The 9527-nt window shown below is 45.9% G+C and overlaps 5 protein-coding genes across 6 annotated transcripts; 3 read left to right on the forward strand and 2 right to left on the reverse strand.

Annotated features, from left to right (window-relative positions):
- The first annotated feature begins 9 nt into the window (after window positions 1–9).
- Window positions 10–2415, forward strand: LOC120451023 (serine/arginine-rich splicing factor 2). Of its 2 annotated transcripts, XR_005616337.2 has the most exons (5): window positions 10–182; window positions 307–437; window positions 1213–1624; window positions 1730–1812; window positions 2274–2415. XR_005616337.2 is itself a non-coding variant. In XM_039634351.2 (4 exons), exons 1-3 carry the CDS (start codon window positions 105–107, stop codon window positions 1586–1588), a joined length of 585 nt encoding a protein of 194 aa, XP_039490285.1. In that variant the 5' UTR covers window positions 10–104; the 3' UTR covers window positions 1589–1624; window positions 1730–2058. The 2 variants fall into 2 exon arrangements, 1 of the variants encoding a protein (XP_039490285.1); XM_039634351.2 differs by lacking the exon at window positions 2274–2415 and having other exon boundaries at window positions 1730–2058.
- Window positions 2416–3111: 696 nt separating this feature from the next.
- LOC120451034 (protein C1orf194) lies at window positions 3112–3963 on the forward strand. The gene is made up of 3 exons (XM_039634365.2): window positions 3112–3272; window positions 3326–3741; window positions 3822–3963. Exons 1-3 carry the CDS (start codon window positions 3232–3234, stop codon window positions 3941–3943), a joined length of 579 nt encoding a protein of 192 aa, XP_039490299.1. The 5' UTR covers window positions 3112–3231; the 3' UTR covers window positions 3944–3963.
- A 24-nt stretch (window positions 3964–3987) lies between these two features.
- Window positions 3988–6010, reverse strand: LOC120451013 (probable tRNA (guanine(26)-N(2))-dimethyltransferase). The gene is made up of 4 exons (XM_039634340.1): window positions 5936–6010; window positions 5425–5879; window positions 4276–5355; window positions 3988–4218 (listed from the first exon to the last, which is right to left on the reverse strand). The coding sequence occupies exons 1-4, from the start codon at window positions 5960–5962 to the stop codon at window positions 4041–4043; spliced, it is 1740 nt and encodes a 579-aa protein (XP_039490274.1). The 5' UTR covers window positions 5963–6010; the 3' UTR covers window positions 3988–4040.
- Window positions 6011–6356: 346 nt separating this feature from the next.
- LOC120458479 (heat shock factor-binding protein 1) lies at window positions 6357–7134 on the forward strand. The gene is made up of 2 exons (XM_039646139.2): window positions 6357–6574; window positions 6656–7134. Exons 1-2 carry the CDS (start codon window positions 6476–6478, stop codon window positions 6815–6817), a joined length of 261 nt encoding a protein of 86 aa, XP_039502073.1. The 5' UTR covers window positions 6357–6475; the 3' UTR covers window positions 6818–7134.
- Window positions 7135–7593: 459 nt separating this feature from the next.
- LOC120458478 (protein FAM92A-A) lies at window positions 7594–9365 on the reverse strand. The gene is made up of 5 exons (XM_039646138.2): window positions 8978–9365; window positions 8768–8927; window positions 8564–8704; window positions 8038–8505; window positions 7594–7972 (listed from the first exon to the last, which is right to left on the reverse strand). Exons 1-5 carry the CDS (start codon window positions 9115–9117, stop codon window positions 7697–7699), a joined length of 1185 nt encoding a protein of 394 aa, XP_039502072.1. The 5' UTR covers window positions 9118–9365; the 3' UTR covers window positions 7594–7696.
- Window positions 9366–9527: the final 162 nt, after the last annotated feature.

The raw sequence follows: 9527 nt of genomic DNA on the forward strand, positions 1-9527 counted from the left end.
GTCGAGCCTGACGCCATTTTACAGAAAAGAAAAAATCGCCTGGAGTTCAGTTCGCTTTTAGCAGTCGTGTGTTTTAAGCGGTAAAATAAATATTCTTATAAACAATGAGCAACGGTGGCGGTGCCGGGGGATTGGGCGCAGCGCGTCCACCTCCACGAATCGATGGAATGGTCTCGCTTAAGGCAAGTATCTGCAAAAGAAAACGCGACCAAATTGCCCACAAAATGGCGGCCGGCTGGCAACGTTGTGTGGTTAGATAACCTCCAAAAGGCATGTAAATCAATCCGCGTGTACTAATACCCACAGGTCGACAATCTCACATATCGCACCACGCCGGAGGATCTGCGTCGGGTCTTCGAGCGATGCGGCGAGGTGGGGGACATCTACATACCCAGGGATCGCTACACACGCGAGAGCCGCGGATTCGCCTTTGTTCGGTAAGCATTCACTAGGCTATCTCTTCCGGGAAATATGTGAAAGGCCCTGGTCTCTTTTCAATTCGTTACTTTCACTTAACAGTGGTTTACTTAAAATTGAAAAAACATATGTTTCCTGAAAGCATACTGCGAAAATCTTGCTAAACATTCGCTCCTCTGTTCCGCTTTCTAAATTAATCAGGTTATGCAAACTCCCGGGGTAATCATTAAAATGTCATTCTATTATAGCTGCTATAAGAAGAACACCTCTTGTTTAAACTTACGTACTCCTATGATTTCATTAGGAATTTGCATTATTTGCTATCATCGATGGTGTATCAGTTACTAGTCTGTACACTTTCAGTAGCGAAAAGGTGCCAGATCAAATGTGTTCACTTGCAACCGTTGCCTACTCAACTTTTACTAGCCAACGTACAGAGAATACTACATCTAAATATTAGGTTTTGAAGAATAGTCTCACTACAAATAATATAGCCACAATGGTTAGCATTAAGTTAACTACAGGGTCCCTCATTCTTTTAATGTTTTATATATTAAAGTACCTACTTGTGTTATGTGCATTATTTGCCACTGTTGAATGTGTATCAGCTTTCAGTCTGTACATTTTCTTTAGCAAAAGAATGCAAGATTGAATGTGTAAACTTGCAACAGTTGCCTACCAAACCCCTGCTAGCCAACTTACCGTGAGCCCTACAATTGAATGTAGATCTTAATTTGAATATAATGAAGTGCAAAGTACACATGCATCTAAATAATGATGTCTTTAATGTTTCAGCTTCTATGACAAACGGGATGCCGAGGACGCACTGGAGGCCATGGATGGTCGCATGCTAGACGGCAGGGAGCTCCGTGTCCAAATGGCCCGTTACGGTCGTCCCTCGTCGCCCACTCGCAGTTCCAGTGGTCGTCGTGGAGGAGGAGGCGGTGGATCCGGCGGTCGTCGTCGTTCACGATCTCGCTCCCCAATGCGCCGTCGTTCGCGCAGTCCGCGTCGCCGCTCCTACTCCCGTTCTCGCTCGCCTGGTAGCCATTCGCCGGAACGCCGATCTAAGTTTTCGCGCAGTCCAGTACGCGGCGATAGTCGCAATGGAATCGGAAGCGGGTCTGGCGGACTAGCCACAGCTGCGTCTCGTAGTCGCAGTCGCTCCTAGATATCGACGTAACGTTCCAACTTGTGGGAGTGCGAGGTGAGTTTATATGAAGATACTCTTCCAAAAATGATACATATTAAGTAAAACATACATTATGTTAAGTAAGGATTATATTAAAATTATTGTTTCTTCTGCTTCCAGATGTGACTCGCTGACTAGGCCGGATTCCGAATTCTGTTCCGGATCTGTGGCTACATCTTTGTCATGCTGTACCCGAGCAGCAGGTATACAAACCATTATACAGTCTTACACTTTACACAACTATTTATAGCGAACTATTTTAAGTTGCGGCAGAGTAAATAAGTAGAGATCAGGCATGATTATGTTCCGAGCGAGATCCCCGCAACATGGGAGATCCCTCGATGTCAGTTCTTGCACATTAGGCTTTCACATACTAATTAGAGCGTAGTAGAAATCCTTGAACAAAATCAGAAACAGAACATAATAAACTTAAATTAACACGGCTTCAATTCAATACCTAAATATCAAATGACAGAGACAGGACAGGAGGAGAAAGAGAGAGAGGAGGAGGAGGATGAGTGATAGAACTGCTCTAGGACTCTGTTTGTTTCGTTGCGTTTCGATTCGATTCGATTGCGTTTGTGTTGCTCGTTTCCGTTCTTTGTACCATTTAACGACAAACTTATTAACAAGCTTCTCCCACACGTTTATTATATATATGCAGGCAAATGGTGTGTGGCAGTTGTTGCGGTTCAGATAAGATTGTGGTTAAATCGCTCGCGATTGAGGACCAGCAGCAGCGCATCATCTAAGCTACAAATCCTTCCTCCCGGAAGCGGACACCGCGTGGTTCCTGTTTGTTGCTGCTGCTGTAGATGCTGATGCTGATGCTGCTGCTGTCGCATGATGCTGTTGCTGGTGCCGCTGATGCTGCAGTTGCAGTTGCCGTAGCCGTAGCAGCTTCCTGTTTCCTGTTAGCCGCTGGCGCTGCCACAGCTCCAGATTCTGGGAGTCCAGCTTGGGAGCTGGAAGCAGCAGTCACTCATAGTTTCCCGTTTCCCGTCACTTCTTCTCTCGTCTCGTCACATCTCGCGATTTGTTGCTGGTTGGCGTTGTTGGTGTTTTCCTGTACTTTGTGGGCGTCCCTTTTGAGTTTAGGCGAAAAGTCATCATTTCCAGCAGAGCCACATCGACGATGCGATGGTCGCTGGAGTGTGGATTGCGTATTGACTCGACCGGGATGGGTTCCCTTTGCGACCTGGCAAATCCGGTAAGTGAGATAACTAACCATTTTAATTTGCAGCCTAACTAACTAAATGATTCAATAAAGTTTTACTTGATTATAATTTAACCTCTAATGTTGTTAATGGGTTGGAATGGGTTTTTAGAAGACAAGCTCAAGGAAAGGTCCGGCATTATAGTACATTGTGTATCCTAGAATATAAGAACTAGTGTACCAAGGCTATTGAAAAGATGGTTCCAGTACCTTCGAGTAATATGGGGTTGCTGAGAACATCCATCCTTAATGTGTTTTGGTTTCCAAGAAACATGGTAGTCGGGTGGTATATTGACAAAACAGTTGCCGGGAAACCGAAGGCAATATCACAAATCTGAGTTCTTCTGAAAACGGTTCAGACACCCTTTACATTTTCTTCTAAATTGGATTGGTTGCTCCTGTAAAGATGATTCAGTACGATACTGTGCAGATTAAGAATGTGTCATGGTAAGCTGTAGCTATGCCTGACTTGGCTCAAGATGAAAATTGTGTGTTCTTAGGCAGCCCGAACTGCACACGGAGGGCACCTATGTGTGCTCTTTTCCGGAGCCCCCGCTGCCAGAGGCCCATCTGAAACCGGGCACCTGGCATGGCCATCTGGAGCCGTATCAGCGGCTCTTCTATCATCAAACGATGAACTCGGTGCGCGCGAGCAAGCGGTACCGTGCCAATCCGAACATCCCGAAGGATACGCTGGACTTCTCGCTGCAGTCGCGGTACGATCATACCCGTGAAGCATTTCCGGACAAGGTGGACTACGTGATGCAGCGGGAGACTTGCCGGGCCGTAAGTAGCTGGTCAGCTCCTGGGGCGGCCAAGGAAATCGGTTCCCAACTCAAATCCTTTCGGGTGTTGCGCAATACGCGCTTCATTCGGCGCAAGCAGGAGGACGTATTGGGTCATCCACTTCGCATTGGTAAGGTCGCAATATTGATACCAAACTACAGCTCTTGTCCCTCTGCAATATCCACTTTGAAACTAATGATATTTTTGCAGGCGGCTGTAAGGAAAAGATCCATCCGCACAGCGTGAAGCTCATTTGCAGCGGAGTCCACAACCAGCTGGTCAACAATGGATTCTCACGCCAGACCTCCGACGGCAACTTTTTCCGCTATTAGTTCCACAAATCTGTTTGCGTTCCCAGGAAAAATACCATTTTGCGTTTTGGGTTTTACAAACATTATTGGAAATAAATTTGGGACACAGAAGCAGTCGTCACGCCGTCGCCTCCAGCTTGGGCTGCTTGGGCAGGTGCTCCACGTCTACGTCATCGTCCTCGTCCACTGCTTGTGGGTTGTCCTTATGGTCCTCCTCCGGCTGATGCTGCGACGCTTTGTGACGCTGTTTCTTGTTCTGGTTACGGTAGCTCTTGGGCAGTTTATTGTCGCCAATCCTGAAATTGGGTGGGAATTTAGCATGCGTAAATGGGTGGCTCGGTTTCTTAGCTTACATGATAGTGGCTCTGGTTCCCGGTCCCCAATGTGGGGTGGGATTCTCTTGGAAACGCGATAATGCCGATTTGCGGCTCTTCGGGTTCGCCTCTGGATGCAGTTCATCGAACTCGTACTCAGCAGTGCATTCCTTCGAAAGTATGGCCGCCAGTGACGTCCCGGGAATCATCCGTTCGGGATTTACCGGGTGTCGCTTGCTCCAGCTGCGTAGAATGTCCCATAGCACTGCTGGTGGTGCATTGGTTTTCAATGAGTTCTTCGAGGCATGCGAGTATGAGACTCGATAGCCAGCGTGGAGAATAGCAGACCGGAACTTCAGCATGGGCACGATTTCCAGCTTGAGAACACAGCACAGTTTGTCTGGCGTGTAGTAAAGGGGAACATCCTGCAGCTCCTCTTGGACCATAGAAAGAACTCCTACGATTCTCCTCTGGGTTCCCAGCGATTGCAAGTTTGACTCTTGTACGGCCTTTAACAGATCCTGCACGAACTCAGGGTTATGAATCGGAGCTGACCAGATGGGTCCACCCAGATGATGCCTGTGACCGCAATGCTCACACTGCGAGTTGACAGCCGGCCCAGTGGGAATTCCGAACTTCAGCTGCTGGGGATTCCCCGCCGTGGGATTGGGCTTTGTTATACCCAGGGGCTGCAGCGTAAAGGTCTCACATCCAGTGCATTGGTATATCCAAGACTGCTTGCTCATCGACAGCTTGCATTGGGCCTGGCCGACGTACACTCGCACAAATATCCGGATGTAGAAGTCCGCTGATATGCTCAGTAGGGGTTCAATGTACTTGCCGTACCTGTTAGCGTGGCTTTCGATGCAGTGCAGCAGAATGCGCAGGGCCATCTCGTGGCAGCACTTCATTCGCAGCGGAACTGATCCGTATTTCACATAGCAAGCTTCCGGAGCATTTCCGGCCAGCACGGCCATGTCGGTGGCTGTCACCAGCAGGAGGCCACCGTCCACTAGGCACTGCATAGCACCATCCAAAAATCGATTAGGACACCCGTACGGATCCAAGTCCACGGCATCAAAGCGCTTCTCGGGGTGAGTCGAAAGATACATGAGAGTCCTGTGCGATTAAAATTCCACATTTTATAATGTGTGCTTACAACTTTACACGGCTGTATTATATGCTTACATGGCATCCGAGTGACTGGGCTCGATCAACTCCTCCACCTTGTTGTGCCGGATATTCGTGTTGATGGAGGCCACAGCCTGGCGGGAAAGATCGTTGGCCACGATCTGCCGGACTCCGGCGATTTCCTGTGCGTAACGTATGCTACGCAAGCCGGTGGCTGCCAGTGCCTCCAGAATCCGAAGTCCATCCTCATAGCGAGTACCGGCCTCATAGACAGGGTGATCCTCGGGGACAGGAGTGGGCTTCTCATCCTCCTGCTCCTTGACCTTTTTCCGCTGCTTCTTGAGCGCCTTTTCGCTGCACTCCTTGGTCAATCTCTGGCGATAAACATTCAGAACTGCGATGCTCAGATCGCGGTTGAATTCCTGGACGGGATTGTAGAATACATTGCCGCCGGAAACGATCTCTGCATTGCGTTCGCGTATCACGCTTTCATTGGGGTTTTCCGCAATAATCTGCAAGTCAAATGGTTAACTTATATGGTTTAATTTTCGAGTTTTTCTTTAACAACCTGCGGTTTTTCCTCGTCCACTTCCATTTGGATGAGTTAAAAAATACACGTGGGGCAGTGTTGAATAACGTAATATCAACTACATAGATTTTAAACTTTATAGCTAAATCTACAGGTAGATAGCTAAAAAAAATGTACAAGCGAAATATCCAGTAGCAGTTTTTTTAATTTCATAATTTACAATGTAAATTAATGATGAATGTGAATGTAAATGTATCTTTGTAATATAAGAACAAAGTTATGTTAAATGTTATTGATTAATCAAATGGTTTCAATATATATTTAAAGACTAGAAACAAGCAAATTAATGTAAATTATATTAATATAAATCTACTTAAACATAGTTGGAATATATCTAGATACCAGCTAGTATGGCACCTCTAGGATTATCGAAAGGACTATCGAGCCAAAGTCCGCCCCTATGCTTGATAAAGAAATTAATTTGCAGAAGTGAAACAGCCGCAGCCGCAAACAGCAGCAAATTAGCTAGAAGCGATAGGAATTTTGTACTTTTATACAGCGCCACAAAGAAGCCACAGAATGACCGATCTGCGCAACGAGATGGACAGCGATCTGGACCAGAACTACTCCCTGAACAGCAATGCGGACCCCAAGAACATGCAGGAGCTGACCATCTACGTGAGTAATGCCCGATCCGGGTGCCACCCAGAAAATAGAGACACGAAATGAGCACCCAGTAAACCCGCCTCCTGTTATCAGGTACAAAATCTGTTGCAGAACGTTCAGGACAAGTTCCAGACGATGTCGGACCAGATAATAACGCGCATCGATGACATGGGCAATCGCATCGACGATCTGGAGAAGAGCATTGCGGATCTGATGAACCAGGCCGGGATCGAGGGTCAGGGCCCGGAGAAATGAGATCCGTAGCGCTGGTCCGGCCACGCCCATCCGGAAACTGCATCCCAATAACATTAGATACATACATCGAACACCTGGCACCCAGTCAACCGTATCAAGTTTACAATTCCAGGCTCTCACATTCATTTAATCTCCCCCGCACCCAGCTGCTCCAAAAAAACACATTTGCTCATCCATTTATTGCATAGTTTTAAGTTTCGCCCGCTCGGGGCACATCATAATTTAAGTAAAGTAATTCTTTTGTGAGCAATGGCCAATAATTTTGAATTATTGCCGTTTAGTTTCTATTTATAAATTAAAAATTCGAGAATTGTAAATTCCCTGCTATTTGAGTGTTCAGGACTTCGATTTAACAACGGTTACCAGGCGACCAGTTCCCGATTTATGCTTCCTCGCCTGAAAGGTTATTGCGGAAAGGGGAAGAGAAGCGCGTAATTTCCGCTTGATTAGTTATGATATGCATATATTTAGTCTTGTTTATCTGGGACAAATAATGCAAATCGTGAGCCGTGTCCATTAAAAGTGAATGCAAATCAGGGCTGTCTGGCTAAGAGTGCTTTATAATAATGTGGACTTTTAGAAGGAAAAACAAAATTGATTCGTGAATCAGAATGGTTTTCCAATATTAAAAGCCATTTGTTCTCTTCGACATTTCAGTCTAAAATGTGAGATAGTGATACATTCTGAATGCGCAGATAGGAAATGATTATGTTATTAAAGGAATTTTCTGAAGCAGCATGGTTACACAAATCAAGTAATATAATCCATTACAAGTATGTTCCTAATTTAATTTTATTTAAGCTCTTGTTATGATTCCAAAATGTGTCTGCAATACTGATGTGACCTCTAGGAGCTCTACTATTGGTTATAACTTTAGTGCTAGTGCTGGGGCACGTGGAACTGCTTCTGCAACCTTACATGGGTGGAGGCCACCGCCTTGAAGGGATGCTTGACCGCTTGTCTGCTGGGTTTCGAAGGAGCTGATGTGGCACTGGCGCTGGTCGATGGCGTGGCGATATCCTTGCTAGCAGATCGGATCTTTGCCCCAAAGACATTCTCCCGCGGAGTGACCTGGCTGCTCGGCTGCGTGGGCTCCCTCTCGTCATCCGTGGCCGTACCAGATTCCTCTTCCTCATCGCCACTTTGCTCGGTTTCCTTGGAAGAAACCGCAATTAAATGATTCTTAAGGAACAATCATCCAATATCATGCCTTTACTTACCTCATCTTCATCATCCTCTTCATCCTGCTCGTCGGTTTCATCTTCGGGTTCGGTTTTACTCCCATGATTGATTCCGGCGCCGGCCAGATTCTTGGTGCTTCTCGATAACTTCTGGCGCCTCTTTAGCGGACTGACCAGGTGCTCGTGCTCCAAGCTGTCCATCGACTGGGAGCGCAGTCCCTTTTTGAGGGCAGTTTTGCGGGAAGTGGGCTCTTCCTTGGACTTCATCAGTTTCTGAAACTCTAGGAAGTCGTCGCGCTCGTCAATGGTTCCAATATCATAGTAGCTTGCACTGAGGATCTCCAGAGCCTTGGTGTGCTGCTTCATGGAGATCAGTATGAAATCGCTGATAATCTGCTTCACATCGCGCAACTTCCGCTGCTCAAAGTTCCCAATGATGTCGTCTATCTCCTTGTTTGTGCGCTGCACCTCCATCTTGGCCTTAAAGAGCTCCGAATCCGCGGCACTCTGGGGTATGTTTTGAGATTATTTAAGTATATTTATCCTTTTTTATACGTATACCTACATTGTTTGCAGAAAACTTTGACTTGAGCTCCAGCATCTGGCGTTGGCGTAGAACCTCCTTATCCCGAGCTATGACAGCCAGTCGAAGATTGTCCCTTGTGGACTTGCAGAGCTGCTCGAACTGCGCCAACTCGTTGACAATCTGAACGTGTTAAAAAATATGATATACTACAACATGAATGCAGATTCAACAAGGATAACCTGCCTTGTGTTCCAGCCGGTGTACATTGAGGTCCATGTAATCACCCATTATGGTGACCGCATTGGTGAAGCTCTTCATTCCCTGACAGAGACTCTCGTTGATTTCCTCGTCGTCGGCGTAAGTCTTCACACTCTTGGCCAACTCATCAAAGGAGTCCCGATATCTGCAAGGGATTTGATTATCCATTCTGATTTATTTATTTACCCAACTCACTTGGCCATTTTGCGCGTTACCAAAGCGAACGAAGAACACATCTCCATTAGATGCCGTTCTGTAATGTTTATACGTTCGTTTATAATCTTAACTCGGTCGTCTTTGGTGTTGAGGAAGGATAATTTTCCACGGCGAAACATTTTTATTTTGTTTTGCTTATTCCTTTATATTTATTTTCTCTATTTATTTTATTTCGACAGTAAAATCAAGTGAAAACCGTTACCAAGGCAACGATAAAATCCATCTGGCAACCTTGGTTCCCAAAGGCTCTGTAAAACTTACAGAAATGTTGGGAACGCACTGCTGCTAGGTGGCGCTAGTGACAGCTTCTTCCAAAAGCACATAGATGGCGCAAGAATAAAGTTCATAAAGGAAATTAAAACAATTCTAAAAATACTCAATCCCAAAATAAATATATGAATATTGGTACTTTCTTTGTAAAAATTATTTTTTTTCTAACAGTGTCAAGGTCAAGAGCACGTTTTTTATAATGTGTGAGTTTGTCTGTCATGCGGTGTCTAAATTTAAATTCGTTAGATTTATGACTAAT

The sequence above is a fragment of the Drosophila santomea genome, chromosome 2L (genome assembly GCF_016746245.2).
Source record: "Drosophila santomea strain STO CAGO 1482 chromosome 2L, Prin_Dsan_1.1, whole genome shotgun sequence".
NCBI lineage: Eukaryota > Metazoa > Arthropoda > Insecta > Diptera > Drosophilidae > Drosophila > Drosophila santomea.

Bases quoted from the DNA above. Each gene is read 5' to 3' on its own strand.
- LOC120451023 (XM_039634351.2), top strand. From the start codon at position 105: ATGAGCAACGGTGGCGGTGCCGGGGGATTGGGCGCAGCGCGTCCACCT. The intron at 183-306 runs GCAAGTATCTGC...TAATACCCACAG, and splicing joins ATGGAATGGTCTCGCTTAAG to GTCGACAATCTCACATATCG. The intron at 438-1,212 runs GTAAGCATTCAC...TTAATGTTTCAG, and splicing joins CGCGGATTCGCCTTTGTTCG to CTTCTATGACAAACGGGATG.
- LOC120451034 (XM_039634365.2), top strand. From the start codon at position 3,232: ATGATTCAGTACGATACTGTGCAGATTAAGAATGTGTCATG. The intron at 3,273-3,325 runs GTAAGCTGTAGC...GTGTGTTCTTAG, and splicing joins CAGATTAAGAATGTGTCATG to GCAGCCCGAACTGCACACGG. The intron at 3,742-3,821 runs GTAAGGTCGCAA...ATATTTTTGCAG, and splicing joins GGGTCATCCACTTCGCATTG to GCGGCTGTAAGGAAAAGATC.
- LOC120451013 (XM_039634340.1), bottom strand. From the start codon at position 5,962: ATGGAAGTGGACGAGGAAAAACCGCAG. The intron at 5,880-5,935 runs GTTGTTAAAGAA...TTTGACTTGCAG, and splicing joins TGGACGAGGAAAAACCGCAG to ATTATTGCGGAAAACCCCAA. The intron at 5,356-5,424 runs GTAAGCATATAA...TTAATCGCACAG, and splicing joins CCCAGTCACTCGGATGCCAT to GACTCTCATGTATCTTTCGA.
- LOC120458479 (XM_039646139.2), top strand. From the start codon at position 6,476: ATGACCGATCTGCGCAACGAGATGGACAGCGATCTGGACCAGAACTAC. The intron at 6,575-6,655 runs GTGAGTAATGCC...TCCTGTTATCAG, and splicing joins TGCAGGAGCTGACCATCTAC to GTACAAAATCTGTTGCAGAA.
- LOC120458478 (XM_039646138.2), bottom strand. From the start codon at position 9,117: ATGTTTCGCCGTGGAAAATTATCCTTCCTCAACACCAAAGACGACCGA. The intron at 8,705-8,767 runs GCAGGTTATCCT...TAACACGTTCAG, and splicing joins TACACCGGCTGGAACACAAG to ATTGTCAACGAGTTGGCGCA. The intron at 7,973-8,037 runs GTAAGTAAAGGC...GTTTCTTCCAAG, and splicing joins AAGAGGATGATGAAGATGAG to GAAACCGAGCAAAGTGGCGA.